This window comes from Felis catus, chromosome D1 (genome assembly GCF_018350175.1).
Source record: "Felis catus isolate Fca126 chromosome D1, F.catus_Fca126_mat1.0, whole genome shotgun sequence".
NCBI lineage: Eukaryota > Metazoa > Chordata > Mammalia > Carnivora > Felidae > Felis > Felis catus.
The window spans coordinates 9,993,051-10,013,358 of NC_058377.1; the positions used below are offsets into that span (position 1 = coordinate 9,993,051).

At 41.9% G+C, this 20,308-nt stretch overlaps 3 protein-coding genes across 15 annotated transcripts in view; 1 reads left to right on the plus strand and 2 right to left on the minus strand.

Annotated features, from left to right (window-relative positions):
• Positions 1 to 1,430, minus strand: part of ALG9 (ALG9 alpha-1,2-mannosyltransferase) — a 97,174-nt gene extending 95,744 nt beyond the window's left edge. For all 11 annotated transcript variants that reach the window (XM_045038274.1, XM_023239091.2, XM_023239090.2 and 8 more), the window contains exons 1-2: positions 1,299 to 1,430; positions 102 to 240 (exon numbers count right to left, since the gene is read on the minus strand). In XM_045038274.1, coding sequence (XP_044894209.1) covers positions 102 to 240; positions 1,299 to 1,429 — 270 coding nt within the window. In that variant the 5' untranslated portion in view covers position 1,430. The remainder of the gene's footprint in view (positions 1 to 101; positions 241 to 1,298) is intronic.
• Positions 1,431 to 3,537: 2,107 nt separating this feature from the next.
• FDXACB1 (ferredoxin-fold anticodon binding domain containing 1) lies at positions 3,538 to 9,314 on the minus strand. Its single transcript, XM_003992341.5, has 5 exons — positions 8,989 to 9,314; positions 8,633 to 8,789; positions 7,501 to 7,704; positions 6,903 to 7,061; positions 3,538 to 6,523 (listed from the first exon to the last, which is right to left on the minus strand). Exons 1-5 carry the CDS (start codon positions 9,158 to 9,160, stop codon positions 5,341 to 5,343), a joined length of 1,875 nt encoding a protein of 624 aa, XP_003992390.1. The 5' UTR covers positions 9,161 to 9,314; the 3' UTR covers positions 3,538 to 5,340.
• Positions 9,315 to 9,523: 209 nt separating this feature from the next.
• Positions 9,524 to 14,188, plus strand: CD1H11orf1 (chromosome D1 C11orf1 homolog). Of its 3 annotated transcripts, none has more exons than XM_011286343.4 (4): positions 9,524 to 9,657; positions 11,646 to 11,876; positions 12,371 to 12,437; positions 12,692 to 14,188. In XM_011286343.4, the coding sequence occupies exons 1-4, from the start codon at positions 9,616 to 9,618 to the stop codon at positions 12,865 to 12,867; spliced, it is 516 nt and encodes a 171-aa protein (XP_011284645.2). In that variant the 5' UTR covers positions 9,524 to 9,615; the 3' UTR covers positions 12,868 to 14,188. The 3 variants fall into 3 exon arrangements, with proteins under 3 accessions (XP_011284645.2, XP_019666830.1, XP_011284644.2); XM_011286342.4 differs by lacking the exon at positions 9,524 to 9,657 and adding an exon at positions 10,580 to 10,875; XM_019811271.3 differs by lacking the exon at positions 12,371 to 12,437.
• Positions 14,189 to 20,308: the final 6,120 nt, after the last annotated feature.

Genomic DNA, 20,308 nt, shown 5'->3' on the forward strand with positions numbered 1-20,308 from the left:
AAGTTTACTACCAGTCACACGTGTGTATTACTTGTATCTTGATTGGCAACAAGGCCCCAAGCAGTGAAATCGAGAACAAGAAAACTAAAGAAATCACCTACTGGTTCCCAGTAGTTGAAGGTTTCATCGCAGTCAGAGATGTTGCTTAAGAGAGCAGCACATAACCTTGCTGAGAGCAGACACTTGAAAGCAGTAGATCCCTCAGGTGCCCAGACCTGTCCTGCTTTGTTCCCAGACAACCTGCTCAGAAGTAAAGAAAAGAGGCCTCAGGAAAACCCAACAACTAGAAGGCCTAAAACTGGACAGAAACGACAGGAATGGCAATGGTATCAAAGCACACTTAAGTAATTCACCTAACAAGTCAGTTGTTCTGAGAAATAAACAAGGGCTGAAGAACTTTATTAATCTTAATTACTCCTTCCACTTCCTACTTGTAAGGGGTAAGCTCACTCATACACTTTAATTCATTGTATCCATGACACTCTTTTTTTTTTTTAATTTTTTTTTTCAACGTTTATTTGTTTTTGGGAGAGAGAGAGATAGAGCATGAACAGGGGAGGGGCAGAGAGAGAGGGAGACACAGAATCGGAAACAGGCTCCAGGCTCCGAGCCATCAGCCCAGAGCCTGACGCGGGGCTCGAACTCACGGACCGCGAGATCGTGACCTGGCTGAAGTCAGACGCTTAACCGACTACGCCACCCAGGCGCCCCTCCATGGCACTCCTTGAAGGCCAGAAAGCTCTCATTTTCCTTTTCTTTCTTAACAAGGTCATTACTTTCCACGGCTTTACTCATCTCCCCCTTGTTCAAGCCTAATTTGTGCGAAGCACATAACCTCCTCCCATTCCGTATGCTGTCGGCTCCGTTAATGCAGTCCTAACCCGCAGTGCCCCGGGAGAGACGGCTGCAGGTGCTGGAGGTTGCGGGGCCCACACTTTAGAGCAAGGGGTTAGGGCTTTGGGGGCAATGAAGGAGACTGTGAGACACAGCCAACAAAGGTATGCTCTTCGCTCTTGCCAACGTCTCCCACAGAGGCTCTGCCAACTCAAACACCACGACGCCAGCCCACTGTGGGCCTGGGCCAGCAAACAGCCTTGAAGCGGCACTCCAGGCTTTCTTCCCGAGCAAAATGGGACCCGTGGTGGGGGACCCGAGGCGGCGCGAAGACCGGACGTGACCCGTCCAGGAAGAGCAGAAGGACCTGGGGGAAAAAGCAGCCTGGCCGCACCCGCGCCGCCAGGGGAGACCCTCCCGAGGACTGCCCTGCCGCCACGCCCCCGCCACTCCCGCACACCTACTCGGTCCGTGGCTCCGCGCCGCTCGCCTCCCGGCTGCACAGCAGCTCCCGCAGCTTGTCGGCGGCCGAAACCGTGTCCCCGCCGCTGCCCCCGCTCCCCTTCAGGCGCTGACGAGCCCCTCGGCTCGCCATGGCACGGGTGAAAAAGGTAGAATTCGGCTCCCTACCAAAGTGGCGAGCGCGCAGACATAGCTTTGGCTGGCAACGGTGTCCGCCGAGGGACAAAAGTCCTTGACATGCGCAGAAAAGACTGAATTGTAGCGTTATTGGGCCAATTGGGGCAAATCCTAAGTAGAAAAGAAACGAGAACTGCGACTTGACTTTCACAACCGTAGCTATCCCTTCAATATGTTTCTAACTGTGGCTATTCCTCCCCACTCCCCGCCTTCCTTCACTTTTCAGCACGAATGGAAAGTAACCAAACAACTCTACAGAGCACGCAGAGCTATTTATTCAGTTAAAGATAACAGGGCAGCTGCAGATGAAAGGGGAGGTCATTAAAAGGTCGCGGACACCTTGCCCTTCTTCTATTTTGGTGACATCGATAGAGACAACCTGTAGCTAATTATCTGCTCCATAGAGACGAAGCCGTAATGGCAGAATGTAAAGAAAAATGAAAGCCCAAAGAAATTCTGTGCCACAAATGCAACGAGACAGGCACTGCCATTGCTACCACAGCAATTCGGTAAGCATTTTACACATTTCACCCATTTCCAATATAATAAAACAATCTTGCTCTTATCAATAAGTAAATTATAGTAAGTAAATTGACGCCCAAGTTTGCATAGCTAGGAAATGGTGGAACCATATTCCAACCCACGTCTGCCTTATTACAAAGCCCATACTATTCCCACCAGGATGAGGTGAAAGCTCCTGATGTCAACAGATGAGAGCACACCTGTGACTCCCAGGGGTTATTCATCTGTTCCTGATACCCTGCCCACAGAGTTCTATCCCGTCCTGTGGACCTCTGTACCAGTAGCAGAAATGGGCCTTACAAGAAATGTTAAAGGGACTTCTGTAAGTGGAGGGTAAAAGCCACTTTTGAAGTATGACAATTATGAAAGGAAAAAATTTCATGAGTAAACGCAAATACAGCAAAGGCGGTAATCACTTATAAAGCTAGTATGAAGGCTGAAAGACTAAAGTAGTAAAGTGAATTATATCTAAAAAAAATTAGGGAGACTCAAGATAAAAGGCTGTAAAATATGCCAGTGTATACATAAAACGTGCAGGGAGAGTAAAAATTAAGCTCTTTTAGGTCTTTAAACTTAAATGACCATCAAGTTAATATACTTTGCTGTATACTAAGGATGTTAGATAGAGGGAGTGCTGAACTTGACAGGGTCCCAGGTTATTATTTAATACTAAAATTATTGACAATGGCGATTGATCATAGTGCTCAATTCCCACAGGCAAGTATTAGGTACCAAGTTCGGTCACCGCAGCCTAGTTGTATCTCCTACAGAGACCTCCCCTCATTTCACTCCAGTGCAGGTCCCTCCCTGCCCCTACCTAGGAGTGCTACAATAGCATCCTAACAGGGGTCTCCTATTTCAAATTGATCCTATACAACACTGTCTGGTTAACTTTTTTCAAAGATTTTAATGTTTATGTTTGAGAGATAGAGGCAGAGCACAAGCTGGGGAGGGGAAGACAAAGAGGGAGACACAGAATCTGAAGCAGGCTCCTGGCTCTGAGCCATGTGCACAGAACCCGAGATGGGGCTTGAACTCAAGAACCGTGAGATCATGACCTGAGCTCAAGTCAGACGCTTAACCAAATGAGCCACCCAGGCGCCCCTATCCAATCAATTTTCAAATGCACTATTCTGTATTGCCTCCTTAATCAAAAATTACCAGTTTTCCTATTGCCTGCCAAATGAAGTACACTTTATTCTAGCATTCATTTCTTACATCAACTAAATCCGGCCCTAACCTACTTTCCTGATCTAATCTCCCACTACTTCCCTATACACATTTACATTCCAACTAACTAGCCTGAAAAGTGCCCCAGATGCTTCCTTATCTGTACCTCTGCCTGGAATGCAAGTCCTCTGTGGGGAAATAGGATCTACTTACATAAATAGGTTAGAAAAACGCTTAGGGCATGAAAGCCACCACCACGGAGTGAAAACGCCTGAAGATAGCTAGTAAGATGTTGTAATGGGATCACGAGTAACTTGTTATATACTTGCAGGAAATTACATTCCACCTGACACCAATATACTATTATACTTTGATCACAAACTCCACTTGCCCCCCAGACCCTTTGCTTCTTACACACACAAGTTAATCATTACTATCTGATTGTTTTCTTCACATTTACCACGTGTAAGATCTTGAGCGCTCAGTAAATACGGAGACAAAAGGCCTGTTTGGGAATCTTGTCTCCTCCTGGATGTTAGCCTCTCTTGTGTTCAATTCTGCATCCACTCTCTTGCTGGACAAAAGAGAACTCCAAACTCATAGTCTGTGACAGTCCTCCTTGCCTAACAGTCCTCCTGTCACATCGCTACTCTTGTTTTAAGATCCAGCTCAAATGCTACCTTGTCCATGTACTAGGCACCATTGGGGATAGAAGCAAGCTATAAATCACATTACCTGCCCTCTATTCATTTATAGTGTATGTAGAAAGCTAAGCAATAAATGTATCCATAAGAGATCTTTGTTCTTTACCCCACTCCCCAAACTGTTATGCCAGTTTTCCCATCCCCGTTAATGATACTTCTGTTCTTCCAGATCAAAAACCATAGTCAGTCCTGCTTGATTCCTGTTTCTTCAGCCCCACACCCTTCACCCATGCACATGTAGTTCATCAGCAAATACTTTTAAATATTACTCAACCCAACAACGTCTTACCATCCTGGTCCAGGTCACCATTATCTCTGGTTGTGTTACTGTAATAACCTCCTAATATGTTTCTTGGCTTCCATTCTTGCCTTCCCACATGTTTTTCTCCAAATACAAGAATAAGACAGTTATTTCCTACTGAGTTTACAATATAAGTCCAATCTGTGGAGACTATTCATTAACAGGAACATCCATTAATTAATATTAGAGTATGCTATCATTCTGTAGAGTCCTGGGCTGAACCAATGAGCTGAACCAATCTCCCAGTGTCTCTTAGAGATGCTTGTAACAGAAGCCTCCAAAATATAGGAGGACTAAGTTTACAGTTGAGAGGCTACTAATGAAGAAGACTAGTTTGGAAGAAATAACAATGGCAGAAGGAAAATGGGCTTTAGAGTCAGACCCAAGTGTGAACTCTAGTTAATCTGACATTAACCAGTTCCATGACTTCAACAGTAGTCAACCATGGAATAAATATTGTAATAATACCAATACTAATTATGGAGCCTTTCAACTTACCCAAGCTAATAAATGTTGGTCTGACTCCAAAAACCACTCTAGTAAGTTGATGTAATGATGTAATACAATAGGGTTAAAGGAAGAGGAATTAGCAGTGTGGAAAATACAAATATAAGACACTCAAATTCTACTGCATCTTCAGCAACAGAGCATCTAAAGTACAAGACAGTTTTGTTGTATTTGTTTTCCTAGTCATTTTTCAGCATCAAAATACTGTAAACTCCAAAGGTCACCAGTCACATTATAGTCTGTTAAGTTTAAGTGACAGAGCCACAAGTTTCTTTTTTACTTTTTAATATTTTTAATTTCTTTTTATTTTAGCGAGACAGAGGGCATGAGCAGGGGACAGGGGCAGAAGGAGAGAGAGACTCTTAAGCAGACTCCATGCTCCATGCAGAGCCTGACACAGGGCTCGATCCCATGACCCTGGGATCATGACCTGAGCCAAAATCAAGAGTTGGATACTCAACACTCAACCCACTGAGCCACCCAGGTGCCCTGAGCCACAAGTTTCTCTAGAATCAACCAACACTGGCCAAAGTCACAAGGTTAAAGATTTTACAAAAAACACAGTTCAGAAAAGACTACTAGTTGTAACTTGGTCCTTTTCATTGGCATCTGCACCCATACCCACAGCCACGGGGATCACTCTGGAAAAATGAATTTACTAAACTACCGAGGTATTACATGTAGTCTTTGCTGAATCTCTTTCCTAAGCTGCGACTGCATTGATGACACCTGTTGCTGGGGGAGGGCTTTGTCACATGTCTGGTAAGTCAATCTATAGCAGAGACTGACCTGTTGAGTCTTTGGATGCTGAAAACGACTGAGGAACTGTATGGATATGACAGTGTCCCGGGACACTGCTCGGGCCACCGTGTGAAATTCTAGTTCATCAAATCCTTTCTTCTCGTCTAACCAAAAACTAATATCATGAACATAGCATGGAGGATACAGGCAATAGCTTTTAAAGGGTTCTATACTCCCAGAGACAAAATTTTTCAGGAAACGGTGATCAAAGGTCCACAGCATCCTCCAGTCAGAGATGCCCCAGACAAGCATGGCTAGTAGGTCCAAGTTCATAGACACAAACATAAAACACTGGTCTTTGTGCATAATGCCTGTAGCAGATGTGACAACAGACCCAATAATCAGAGCTTTGGCACAATCTGGGCCAAAATTAGGACGCTTCACATTAATAATATACCCTTTGCCATTTGGTTGAAAGACAAATTCCACTGAACTGCTCGGCTGAGAGCCCTCCAGCAATGTGTGGGTGAGAAGGCTATCAAGAAAACCCTTCAGGTGCTCCAGTAGTGACTGAAGACAACCATCCTTCAGATTTTTATTAAACCCGATGACAAATAAAGTCTCATGAAATGCTGGCATTGTGAAAGGCAAGATGCGGCACTTCCGAAAGACAGGTCCACTGAGGATGTGCAGGGAACCTGGGACAAAGTCTGGTGCTTGGATGACAGCCTGAACATGAACTAGGAGAGAAGGCCTAAGGCAGACCGTGGTTTGGCCATAGCTTTCTTCATGAGCTTCTTCCTTACTGTCGCTTCCAGGATCCTTGAGAAGGCTAAGTTCTGAAAATAGCGCCAGAAAGTCCTCCATGTCTTGTGTTGTCCCATCAGTCAGGGACTCAGAATTTGAGTCATCTTCACAGAGACTAATCCAAAAGGCAGCTGACAGAATGTCACCGTTCCAGGAAGTGAGAGCACTAGTGCTTCCCTGTGGCAGCAAAGGGAAGGGACACTTCAGCCTTTTTAGAGGGAACACTTTGCCCAATTCCGCAATGAGTTTCTCATTAATGGTTCTGACAGGATGACATGAAGGTGCTTCTAGGAAACCTCTGTTTAAGCACACATAAAAATAACTTTTTAAACTTGAAACAATAAAGAGTTAGAATGGATCTAAAATTAAAAGCACAAATAGCACAGAAAAGAATTATCTTTAAGGTGATCCTGAAAGCAAATAAAAAAAAAACCATCTACCATAATAAATAGAGATGTCATGTGCTTCAGACCTCTGACAGCCATGATCCCAATGATATACCACAAAATGTGACAAATTTTAATTCTACAAAGGCTTGTGTAGGGCCAGACTGACAGGAATTCATAGCACCAACATCATTAACAATTTATATTGCATCCATTCAATATACGGTTGCCATCAAAGCAACGGAGATACAACTAGAGATAGAAGTAACTTCTGGTAAAACAGCAGGTTACCTGTTCAACTTTCCTACAAGTGCTTCTGGTTCTGGAAAGGAAAACCACCGGCCACCCACTTTGGTCCTGAAGATTCTGGGCTGTGAATCTTCAAAGGGTAAGCTCCGGGTGAAGATATGGTTCAAAGCACCTTCTACATGAAAGGACTTATCTTGACTCCTGGCAAAAACAGTCACCAAGTATGGAGTCAGTGAGTCTTTTCTCTTTCTTTCTCTTCTTTCTTTCTTATTTATTTATTGCCATTTTTTTAAAATTTTTTTTTCAACGTTTATTTATTTTTGGGACAGAGAGAGACAGAGCATGAACAGGGGAGGGGCAGAGAGAGAGGGAGACACAGAATCGGAAACAGGCTCCAGGCTCTGAACCATCAGCCCAGAGCCCGACGCGGGGCTCGAACTCACCGACCGCGAGATCGTGACCTGGCTGAAGTCGGACGCTTAACCGACTGCGCTACCCAGGCGCCCCTATTGCCATTTTTTAAAAAGCAAGTATCTCTAAGGACCACAGCAGGAAATTGGTAGGGGAAAGTCTGCCTATGAGATTTTTTTCATTATTAGTGAAAGAAATGAAAAAGGCTCAGACCTCTGTTATTACTTACCTATATCCAGTGCACTTGTACCCTGGCACAGCCTCACAGCTGAAGGGATGCACGTCACTTAAAATGAATCCCCCCAGAGCTGCCATGGCAACTACTTGCCAACTGTTATGCCATTCTCTTGTGGGCTTATCAGCAGGAGTCCCACCTTGTCCTCTACACAATGCCACATAGACTTCTCCTTCCGGTGCGAGAACATCTTTACAGCTAACGGGGAGGAGGACACCAGCATTTTATCAAAACCAGTTGAAATTACCATAGGAAATAAGCTGTATACACATGGTTTGGCTGTGAAATAATTAAAATCCTATCATATCTATTTACAAAGGTCCACAGACTTCAAACCTGCAAAGGAAGCAGCTGGAAGTAAGAATGTAAAATCAATGTTCAACTCATAACTGATACTCGTGGCTGACCAGGGTATTATCTGGCTTTGTATCTGCAGTGTTCATCATAAACAGGTCATAGAAAGGTCAATATCTGCAAAGTTCCTATACACGATTCATTTCCCAGTTTAGAGAGTTGTTCTTGTAAATTCACTTCCCTTCCTATTAAAATTCTATACTTCAAATACTAACTTGAAATCTTGGCTCTGTGAAAAGTTTCTTGACAACTGTGACCTCCCCCCACCCCCAGAGACCTCCAATAGTATCACATGTTTGGGTAGAATAGTGTAAAGCACAGTTTTTAGTTCACGATAATTTGAGGTCGTTACCATTAATATCCTATCCTGTTTATGGATGAAGAGGCACAAGTATGTAAGGATCAAGTAAGCTTACCCCAAATCACACAATTACTAAGTGGTGGGTGGGGATTTGAATCCAGGCAGTTTGGCTCCTAAACCCATGCTTTTAGCCATTACATTATACTGGCTACCGTTATTTTGCATTATCCAAAATAGGTGATCCTCCCCTTACAAGCCCAACTACTATTTGTACTTTTATATAACTTTTAGGGTTATATGCCTGCCCTTCCAACTAGATTGTGGATTCCTTTGGAGCTTTATTTTCTCTCTAAACCCATCATAGTAACTTACACACGTATGCCTTATTTCCCAAACTAAAATGTTTCCAGTGCAGTAACTATGTAATGTACATCTTCAACATGTTACTTGTGAGCGCTCTCATTTCCTCACCTCTGGAAAAACTTGGCAAGCAGTTCCCTGTTCTTAGCAACTCCAGCTTTGCGTCCACAGTGCGGAAAATTAAAATAAATCCGATCAAACTCCCTGTGGTGCAGTTCAAAGGCATCTGCCAGCTGGGTGCAGTCCACACCAAAACGCACCTCAGTACCTGGCACGAAATACAGACAGGAAGATGTCTCAAGGCCTGAATCCCTCCCTAACGTGAACCGTACAAAACAACCCAGGTGGAAACCCACAGCCTGCTTTTAGGTAACCGGACGCTCAAATGCAATTAAACGCCCCGCCCATTCCACTTCTGGCCCGGCCGGCAGCGGGGCGGGGCTTCGCGGAGGGGTTTGCTTCGCTACCTCGCTCGCGCAGGCGCTGCAGATTCTCCTGGGCCACCGGATCTCCGGCCAAGTCGGCCGGGCGCTGGAGGCAGGTGGCGGTTACACTGGTGCTGTCATCCAGGGTCTCGCTCAGGGCCGCGGCGAAGGAGAAATTCCCCTCCCCAACCAACAGGAGGCGCCGAGGGGCCATGGCCTTAACGTGCTCCCCTCTCGCGTCCTCCGAGGCGCCAGTTTCTCACGTCACTTCCTGTGGGGGGGGGGGGTGGTCTCTGGCGGGCCACCTCTTTTTGCGTCGCTGATTGATGATGCGCCGGCAGCGTCTAGTGTTGACAAAATGGTACAGCGACTGGGAGGGAGGGAGATGAAATAGCTATGAGCGCAAAAGTTAGACACGGACCACCCTGTCTCCTCATTCCGCACACCCTTAGGAGTGTCGCAATAAATGCCTTTTAGCCCGAGGCTGCCCTGAGCGACTTCGTCACATCTGCATGAGGTCACAAGCAATCACTAGCGCAGAGGGGCAGGCCCGGGGCGAGGCGAGTTCGGAGTGAAAGAAGCGCGGCGGGGCTGAGGTCGAGAGGTTGGGCTGTGTCCTGCAGGTTACTGTCAACAGAGGGCTTTATAACAGCCTTCCACTCGTCCGAAATGGCTGCTGCTCACTCTCTCTGCTGCTCGGGATTTCTCCAGGTGCTTCTATCTCCTACCTTTTTTTCATTCAAGAAATACTGAGTGGCTGTTACGTGCCAGACCTTGATGGAGGCTAAACACATGGGTGAATAAGGTGTGGCCTGTGATTTCACGGAGCTTGTAGTCTGGCGGAGACTGCACGGCAAAAGAGGCAATTCTCCTACAGCGGGAAGCGATGCTATGAGTGGAGTCACAGAAGGTTTTAGAATCTTACCGAGTTCTGGGATGAAGTGGAAAGATACCCTAAAGGAAGTGAATTTGAGTTGAAAGCTAAGGGGGAAGTGCACCTGACCTGGATAAAGAGAAGTGAAGAGACAGAAGGAACAATATATGCAAAAGCGTGATAGAGAAACACATTAGATGAGTTTGGCTGAAATGTAGTTGGAGGGAGAGTGAGTTGTAGGTGAGACTGAAGCGTTAAGCAGGGGCCAGGTCATATAGAACATCGTAAGCCATTTTAACAGCCTGAATCTTATTCCGAAAACAGTGGCCAGCCACTGAAAGATTTTAAATAGGAAGAGGACACAATAAGACTTTGATTTTCACACATTCTTCGTTCCTTGGAGAAAGGATTGGAGAAGACCAAGGCTGACGGCAAAGACATCAGATAGGCAACTATAGCAATAATGGTGACAAGAACTGGTAGTGATCTAAACTGGAACTTGGCAGTGGGGATGGAAGTGAACTGATTAAAAAATCAGTTAAGACTTAGGTGCTGAGTGGATGTAAGGGCTTGAAAGAGGAATCAGTCAAAGATAAGCCTCAGTTTTGGGGCCTAGACAACTGAGTGGATGGTGATGCCTGTCCTGATGGCCCCAAGGACAGTGTCACCTTGGTCTACCGTCTGAATACTAGGCTTGTCAGACTTTGTGGGACCAACTACTCTTTAGTCACCATGCTGTTTGTTGACATCAGTGCATGCATCTATCTTCACAAAGGCACATAGTGTGAGGGCAACTACCTTCAAAGTTACAGTATTGGCTTTGCTCCTACTTGTGGAAAGGTGGCTCAGTGGATTGTAACTCCAAAATCATGGCTTCCTGGCCATGGTGACTGGATGACCTACATTCTTTCGTTGCTTGGAGAAGGGGAAATGCCGGGTTTGGTGATATCTCTTCCTTCAAAAAAATGGAAGAGCTGAATAAGATTTTCTATCACTGTCCTATGAAATCTTCAAACAACACAAGCCACTCAACATCAAAATGGTCTTCAGTGAAGGTACTGTCTTGACCCCAAGTCAAGGGACCACAGCCACCTTTTGGACCAAAATAAAAATGGCTAGGCTTTTGCTTCCTCACAAAAAATTGAAATTCAGATATTAGTCATCTGATATGTGCAAAGCACTGTTGACTGGGAGGGCAGGTGAAGGGAGAGGGTGTGATAATAAGATACAGGTCTTGTCCTCAAGGGATGTACACGGTTTAGCATAGGATATTCAACACAAATTTCAACACACATTTGAAGAACTCTAAAATACGGTAGAAAGTTAAAGATATGAGGATATCATTGTGTGTGAAACAAAGGAGAGAGAAGTTAACTTGAGGAAAGACATCATGGAAGAAGTGGCATTTGGCCTGAGTCCAGAAAGAAGGAAGCTATCACTTACTGAACATTTGTTGTGTTACCTGGTTTTCTAACTCTCACTTCTGCCTGTTCTCTTTGACTATACCACTGTTCTCTGTCCTTAAACTCTTACATCTCAAAATCTCCTGAACATTTACCTACTTTTCCATATATATTGGGATACTGAAGGTTTTCCTCTTTTGAGGGTGCCATTCAATATACATAGCCCTCTGTTACTTTTGATTGAAAAGGTAGGTCAAAGGATTCATGGACCAGGAAGGAAAGAAACAGAACCACAACTAAATTGGGAGACCCAATTAGTAAGGTGTGCTTATGTTATGCTTGGCTGTAGGTGAGAAAGGGATGAATGCCTTTTCTGTGCCCTAGTTTATGCAACTATCTTTTCTGTTTTTGCCTTTTCCCAGAGACAAGCCCTTGCCTATTTCTTTGCAAACCCACACTATGGCAGCATCATTAATGCAGACGGTCATGCTGAAGTGTGGACAGATTGGAATAGTATGTCCAAGTTTTTCCAGTATGGATGGAGATGTACCACTAATGAGAATACCTATTCAAACCGTACCCTGATGGGCAACTGGAACCAGGAAAGATATGACCTAAGGAATATCGTGCAACCCAAACCTTTGCCTTCCCAGGTAATCTAAGCTTCCCCTGTTTCCTTCTGTTAACAAAAGAAATACCAGTGGCCGTTTTAGAGGTAGGAATCTGATAACTTCCTTGCTGAGATCTCTGAGGCTTCTCTGTTCATTGAGGTGGTTGGGAGTGGATAGCAGTCTTCAGCTGGAACTCCTATCATATTTTACTATGAAGTAGAATATTAAAGTAATAAAAGAAGGGGTACTCTTTTTCTCTTGATTCTCTTTGACTTCATTCATCAACATAAATATGTGTCTTCTGACTCAGGCTGTCTACCTGCATTTCATTTATCTGCATCTTGCCCTGGAATCTTTCCTAAACACACAAACACATAAAGGACATGACAGTTAGTAGAATGTAGACTGACAACATTTAGACCTCTAGTCAATCCAAAATGTAATAGACCCCGTTAGGATTCATGTCATTGTGTCCTTTATTTCCCAGTATTAGGTGTAGACTCCTGTATTTTTAATTGATTACCTTTTCTTTCCAGTTTGGACACTACTTTGAAACAACATATGATACAAGCTGTAACAACAAAATGCCACTTTCAACACATAGTAGGTGGACTATTCTTTACAATCCTTATATTCTCAGGACCTAACTCAGTGCCTGGAACGTAGAAGAAACTCTGATGAAAGCAAACTGAGTGAGTGAGGAAGTGAATGACTGAGTGAATGATTTCTCTCTTTTCTCAGTTCTGACAGGACTCCCTAGACTTCCTTCTCTCAGAAATAAGAGTGAAGCCAATTACCAAGGCTCCTCGTTGTTGACTGATTCCACTTGACCTTCCTTCTCTTTTCTCTTCCCTCAGGATTTAAGCGAGAGCCTCACTCGTTCCCAGGACATCAACCTGAGCTGGATCCTCCTGGATACAAATGCACAGAAAAGTCAACTTATATGACTAGCTACTCAGACCCTCAAATTGGGCATGACTCTGCATGTGTGTGGAATCCTAATAACTGCCGACTTAAGGAGCCAGGATTCTAAGAAGGAATAAGAGGCTTCATTTTTCCAGAATAGATTGTAGGAGGGAGCATATTCTAAGCACAACTAAGAATCTAGCTGATGAGAGCACAATTTCACAATCTGAATAAAGAAAGCACGGAGAATATTCCCTACCCCCTTTTTTGTTTGTCCTAATCAAGATTTAAATGTCAAATTTAAGTTCATTGCATCTGCTCTTAGGTCTACATTACGAGGTAGTAGGAGAAGATTCAAAAGAAGTATTTCAAATCTGCAGCCACTTTGCTCTTCCCTGCCTTCCATTCATGGCAGACCTGCAAAATCCAGCATAAGGTTATGTCTGGCTAGATGCTTCCTGAATGTGAGCCTGGCATTCACAGTCAGTGTAACTTCTTTGTGACCTTAGTGAACATCCCCTCTTAAGAACTAGAAAAGGAAAAACAACTTTTTAAAACTATTATAGTGAATTTAAAACGTGCAAAATTAGACAGAATAGTCCAGTGAACTCCCATCACCCAGTGTGCACAATTTGACCAGTCTTAACTATTCGTATCTACTTTCTCTATTTTTTTTAAATTAATTTTGGAGCAGATCTCACAAATTATATCATGTTGTCTGTCAAGATTTCAGTATGTATCTCAAAAAGATAAGGACTGTAGGTGTTTTATTCCTTCACAGAGACCATCACAGAAACCTCATCAAACAAAGCTGAGTTTCTAAGCCTGCAGCAAACAAGAGCAACTTGACAAAATCTTGGAGAGAATTCAAAAGGGGAATGTTGTGAGGGGTAGAGGGTATCTTTAGAGACTTGGGGTTACTTTAAGATGGGTCTTGCAAAGCGGGGAACTGGTATGGATTGAGATAAGATTTGGGACTAGTCCAGGGTTAGTGTGCACAGGGAGGAAAGAGTCTACATTTTAATACAGTTAAACTTACCAATATTTTACTTTTTTATTTTGTTGCCTGTTTATTATGACAATATAACATATGGGAGAGGTCTCCCATATATTTCCTCCCAAACCTTAATTATTTTATGTTACAGACACAGATACGGAATTTACGTCTTATGTGTCTATGTATATAGTTAGGTCGTAACTAAGTTTCATTTTTTTCTATGTGACTGTCCAGTTTTCCCAGCATTAATTACTGAAAAGACCATACTTTCTCCACTGCTCTCCTATGCCATTTTTATTGTAAATCAACTGTGTATACTTAGACCTCTTTCTGGCTATTACATTCCATTGGCCTGTCGTTGCATATGCTAGCTTAGCCACAATGCCTCTCTATCATAATTATGATAATTTTGTAAATCTTAATATCTAATAAATCAGATAACTTTACCTTGTTTTTCTTCCAAAGTGTGTTAGTTATTTTTAACCCTTTGCAGTTCTATACAAATCTTAGGGTCAGCTTGTCAAGTTTCACAAAAAGATACTGGTAAGGTATTGGTGGAAACTGCATTGCATTGTTGAATTTGAGTTATTCTGTCTTATTAATTCTAATAAGTCATTGGTATGTGTTCTTGCAATATTAATAATATTTGGCACGTATTTTTGCACATATATGTGTTATATATCCTATCCTGTTTCCTGTGTATCCAGTATGTTTTTTAATTTGCGGTAAAATATATATAACATAAACTTACCATTTTAACTATTTTTAAGTGTACAATTCAGTGCCATTATGTATATTCACAGTGTTGTACAATTACCACCACTGTCTATTTCCAGAACTTTGTCATTATCCCAAACTGAAGCTCTGGACCAATTGAACATTGACTTCTCATTTCTCCCTTCTCCTAGCCCCTGGTAACCATTGTTGTACTCTCTGACCCTGAATTTCCACTTATACGTGGAGTTATGTCACATTTGTCCCTTTGTGTCTGGTTTATTTTGTTTAGTATGTTTTCAGGGTTCATCCATATGATAGCATACCTTCCTTTTAAGACTGAATAATATTCCCTTATGTATTTACTACATTTTGCTTCTCCATTCATCCGGTAGGGATACATGGGCTGTTTTCACCTTTTGCCTATTGTGTGTAATACTGTTATGAACATGGGCGTACAAGTATCTGTTTGAGTCCCCACTTTCAATTCTTTTGGGGATACACCCAGAAGTGGAATTGCTAGCTCATATGGTCATTCCATGTTTAACGATTTGGAAATGACCAAATGTTTTCCACAGTGCCTGCGTTTTTTTTTTTTACAATCCCACTAGCAATGCACAATTCTAAGTTTGCCACATCCTTAACAACATGTAGTTTGTTCTTTTGGTTTTTGTTTTTATAATAACCATCCTAGTGGGTGTAGAATGGTCTCTGTTGTGGTTTAGATTTACACTTCCCTAATGGCTAGTGATCTTGAGCATCTTTTCATGTGCATTTAACTATCTCTTTGGAGAAATGTTTATTCAAGTCTTGTGCTGTGCCCACTTTTGAATTGAGTTGTTGGCCTTTTTGTTGTAGGAGTTCTTTATATACTCTGGATATTAATTCCTAATCAGATATAGGATTTGCAAAAATTTTCTCTACCATTCTGTGGATTGACCTTTCACTCTCTTGATGGTGTCCTTTGATACACAAAAGTTTTCAATTTTGATGAAGTCCAATTTATCTTTTTTTCTTTTGTTGCCTAAACTTTTTGTGTCATATCCAGAAAATCATCACCAAAGTCAATGTTATGGAGTTTTTTCCATGTTTTCTTCTAAGATTCTACAGTTTTCACTCTTATAATTAGATCTTTGATCCTCTTGGAGTTAACTTTTTTTTTGAAAGAGAGAGAGAGGAGAAAGGAGGGGTAGAGCGAGAGAGGGAGAGAGAGAATTCCAAGCAGGCTCCACAGTGTCAGCTAAGAGTCAAATGCCAGGCTGGAACCCATGAACTGTGAGATCATAACCTGAGCTGAATCCAAGAGTCAGACACTTAACCAACTGAGCCACCTAGGTACCCTGAGTTAACTTTTTTTTTTTTTTTTTGAGAGAAAAAGACAGAGGTGGGGGGGGGGGTGTGGTCAGACACAGAGGGAGAGAGAATCCCAAACAGGCTCTGCACTATCAGTGCACAGCCCAATATGGTGTTCGATCTCACAAACCATGAGATCATGACCTGAGCCCAAATCAAGAGTCAGATGTTTAATCAACTAGGCCACCCAGGCGCCCGCTGAGTTAACCTTTTCTATGGTAGTAAAAGTCCAACTTCATTCTTTTGCAGGTGGATGTCTAGTTATCTTAGCATCATTTGTTGAAAAGACTGTCTTCTCCTTCCCCTTTGAATGGACGTGGTATCTTTGTCAAAAACCATTTAACCATATACATGACGATTTATGTCTGGCCTCTGTATTCTATTCCATTGGTCTATATATCTATTTTTGTGGTGATACCACAGTGTTTTTGATTACTGTAGTTTGTAATAAATTTTAAAATTGGGAAGTGTGAGTCTTCTAACTTTGTTCTTTTTATTTATTTTTTAATTTTGAAATTTTATTTAAATTTTAAAGAGAGAGCGTGAGCGGGGGAGAGAGGCAGAGGGGGAGAGAGAGAATCCCACCAAGCAGGCTTCACACTTAGTATGGAGCCCAACACAGGGCCTGATCCCACGACCCTGGGATCATGACCTGAGCCAAAATCAAGAATCTGATGGTCAACCAACTGAGCCATCCAGATGCCCTTTCTTCTTTTTAAAGATTATTTTGGCTATCCAGGGTTCCTTGATATTCCATATGAATTTTAGGGTAAATTTATTCACTTCTAAAAAATTATTGAAATTTCTGTAGGGATTGAAGTGAATCTGTAGATCAGTTTATCTAGTATTGATATATTAACAATATTAAGTCTTCTAATCCATGAACATGTGACGTCTTTCCATTTATCTGTGTCTTTAATTTCATTCAGCAATGTTTTATTGTTTTCAGTGTGCAAGTCTTTTGCCTTTTTTGTTAAGTTTATTCCACAGTATTTATTTTATCCTTTTTTGATGCTATTGTGAATAGAGTTGTTTTCTTAATTTCCTTTTTGGATTATTCTTTGCTAGCATATAGTAATGTAGCTGATTTTTGTGTGTTGGTTTTATATCCTGCAACTTTGCTGTATTTATTAGTTCTAGAGGCTCTGTGTGTGTGTGTGTGTGTGTGTGTGTGTGTGTGTGTGTGTGTATGTGTGTGAAATCTTTAGGGTTCTTTACATGTAAGATCATGTCATCTGTAAACAGAGATAATTTTATTTCTTCTTTTCCACTTGCAATGCTTTTCTTTTTCTTGCCTGATTGCTCTGGATAGAACTGCCAATAATATATTGAAAGAAGTGGTGAGAGTGGACCTTTGTGTCTTGATCCTGATGTTAAAGGAGAGACTTTCAGACTTCACCACTGAGTATGATGTTAGCTATGGGTTTTTCATATATGGTCTTTATTTTGTTAATGTGATTTCCTGTTATTCTTAGTTGAGTGGGTTTTTTTTTAAGTTTATTTATTTATTTTGAGAGAGACAGAAAGAGTGTGAGCAGGGGAGGGGCAGAGAGAGAGACAGAGAGAGAGAGAGAGAGACAGAGAGAGACAGAGAGAGAGACACAGAGAGAGAGAGAGTCTCAAGCAGGCTCCATACTGCCAACACAGAGCCCTATGCAGGGCTCAGTGTCACAAACTGTGAGATCATGACCTGTGCCAAAATCAAGAGTCAGATGCTCAACCGACTGACCACCCAGGTGCCCCCCTAGTTGAGTGTTTTTACTATGAAAAGATATTTAATTCTGTCCAATGTTTTCCTGCATCATTTGAGATTATCATGGGTTCCCCACCCATTCTGTTCATGTGGTATATTACATTTATTTTTATACGTTGAATCAACTTTGCCTTCCAGGAATAAATCTCACTTGGTTGTGGTATACAATCCTCTTAATATGTTGCTGAATTCAGTTTGTTAGTATTTTGTTGATTTGTGTATCAATATTCACAAGAGATATTAGTCTGTAATTTTCTTTTCTTTTAATGTCTTTTCTGGCTTTGATATCAGGGTAATACTGGACTCATGGAATGAGTTAAGAAATGTTCCTTCCTCTTCAATTTTTTTGAAAAAGTTTGACAAGGATTGGTTTTAATTATTTGTTTGGTAGTGAACTCATACCATTGGTGAAGCCAATCTGGTTCAGGGATTTTCTTTGCTGGGATGTTGTTGTTATTGATTCCATCTCCTCATTAGTTATAGAAATATTCATATTTTCTATTTCCTCATGATTCAATTTTGGTAGATTGCTTCTAACAAATGTATTAATTCTACCCAGATTGTTTCTAGGAATTTATCCATTTAATCTATGTTTTCCAATTTGCTGGCATACTATTGTTCATTGTATTCTTTTTTTTTTTTTAAACATTTTATTTTATTTTATTTTATTTTCAACGTTTATTTATTTTTGGGACAGAGACAGAGCATGAATGGGGGAGGGGCAGAGAGAGAGGGAGACACAGAATCGGAAACAGGCTCCAGGCTCTGAGCCATCAGCCCAGAGCCTGACGCGGGGCTCGAACTCACGGACCGCGAGATCGTGATCTGGCTGAAGTCGGACGCTTAACCGACTGCGCCACCCAGGCGCCCCTGTTCATTGTATTCTTATAATCCTTTTTATTTCTGTAAAATCTGTAATAATGTATGTACTTTTTTTTCTGATGTTAGTAATTTGATTTTTCTCTATTTTCTCAGCCAGTCTAGCTAAAGGTTTGTCAATTTTGTTGATCTTTTCACCAGAACCAACTTTGGGTTTCATTGATTTTCTCTATTGTTTTCTATTCATTTTATCTCTGCTCTAATCTTATTTCTGTCCGTCTGCTAGCTTTGGGACAAGTTGGCTAGTTTTTCCTGGTCCCTTGCAAAGTAAAGTTAGGCTATTGATTTGAGATCATTTTTCTTTTTTAATATATGTATTTACAGCTGTAAATGTCCCTCTTAGTACTACTTTCATTGCATCCCATGAGTTTTAATATAAAATGGGTTTTCTTTCCCATTTATCTCAAGGTACTTTTAGATTTCTTTTATGATTTATTGCTTAATCCAACGGTTGCTTAAGAAGCATTGTTCAGGGGTGCCTGGGTGGCTCAGTTGGTTGAACATCTGATTCTGGTTTCAGCCCAGGTCATGATCTCACCGTTGGTGAGTTTGAGCTCTGCGTTAGCTAGGACCTGGCAGTGAGAGACCTGCTTGGGATTCTCTCTCTCTCCCTCTCTCTCTGCCCCTCCCTCTCTCTCTCCCTGTCTCTCCAAATAAATAAATAAACTTTAAAAAAAGAATGTGTTGTTCAATTTGTGAATTTTCCATTTTTCCTTCTGTTATTGATTTCTAGTTTCATTTCATTGTGATTAGAAAAGATATTTTGTATGCTTTCAATCTTTTAAAATTTATCAAGACTTAGGGAGCCTGAGTGGCTCAGTCAGTTAAGCATCTGACTCTTCATTTCGGCTCAGGTCATGATCTCACCGTTCATGAGATCAAGCCCCACATCGGGCGCCACACTGACAGCAAAGAGCCTGCTTGGGATTCTCTCTCTCCCTCTCTCTATCCATCCCTCCCCTGCTCATGTTCTCTCTCTCTCTCTCTCTCTCTCTCTCTCTCTCTCAAAAATAAATAAATAAATAAATAAATAAATAAATAAATAAATAAGTAAAATTATTAAGGCTTGCTTGCAGCCTAATGTATGGTTTTTCTTGCAGAATGTTCCATGTACTGAGAAAAATTGTATAATTCCTTTGTTGTTAGGTGGAGGGTTCTGCCACCCCTTTGTAATTGCCTCTAACTCCCCACTGTCCAGCCAAGCTGCAGAGAACATCCTCATACGGCCCTTTATAGATGTGTGCAAATTACGCACATGGTGAATTTCTGGCTAATGAAGTCATGGTATATCTAAATCGACTGTTGTCCTCAAGAGTGACTGTGCTGCCCACCCATCCACAAGCAGTGCCTGAGGTTCTATGTTGCCTTATCTCTGCCAATACTTAGCATTAACCAACTTTCTATTTTTTGCGAAGCTGACAGGCGTGTAAAGTAGTGGTTCTCAACTGGGAACAATTTTATCCTTCAGGAGATAGTTGGCAATGTCTAGAGACATTTTTGATTGTGACAAAGCTGATATGTCTACTACATCCACTGAGCAAATGCCAGGGGTGCTACTAAACACCCTACAAGGCACAGAGGAACTCCCGTGACAAAGGATTATCTGGCCCCAAATATCACCAATGCAATATTGAGAAAGCCTATTGTAAAATGATAGCTTATTGTTGCTTTGACTGGCATTGCACTGACTGCCAATGATTTTCAGCATTTCTTTGTATTGCTTATTAGTTCCCACTTCTGTACATTTCCTTTGTACAGTCTTTGTCCACTTTTTTTTTTTTTTTTGGAGCAGCTGTCCTTTTCTTGGTTTGCAGAGGTCCTTTGTATATTCCTGCTACTAATGCCACTAATCTCTTATGAATTTTAGAGATT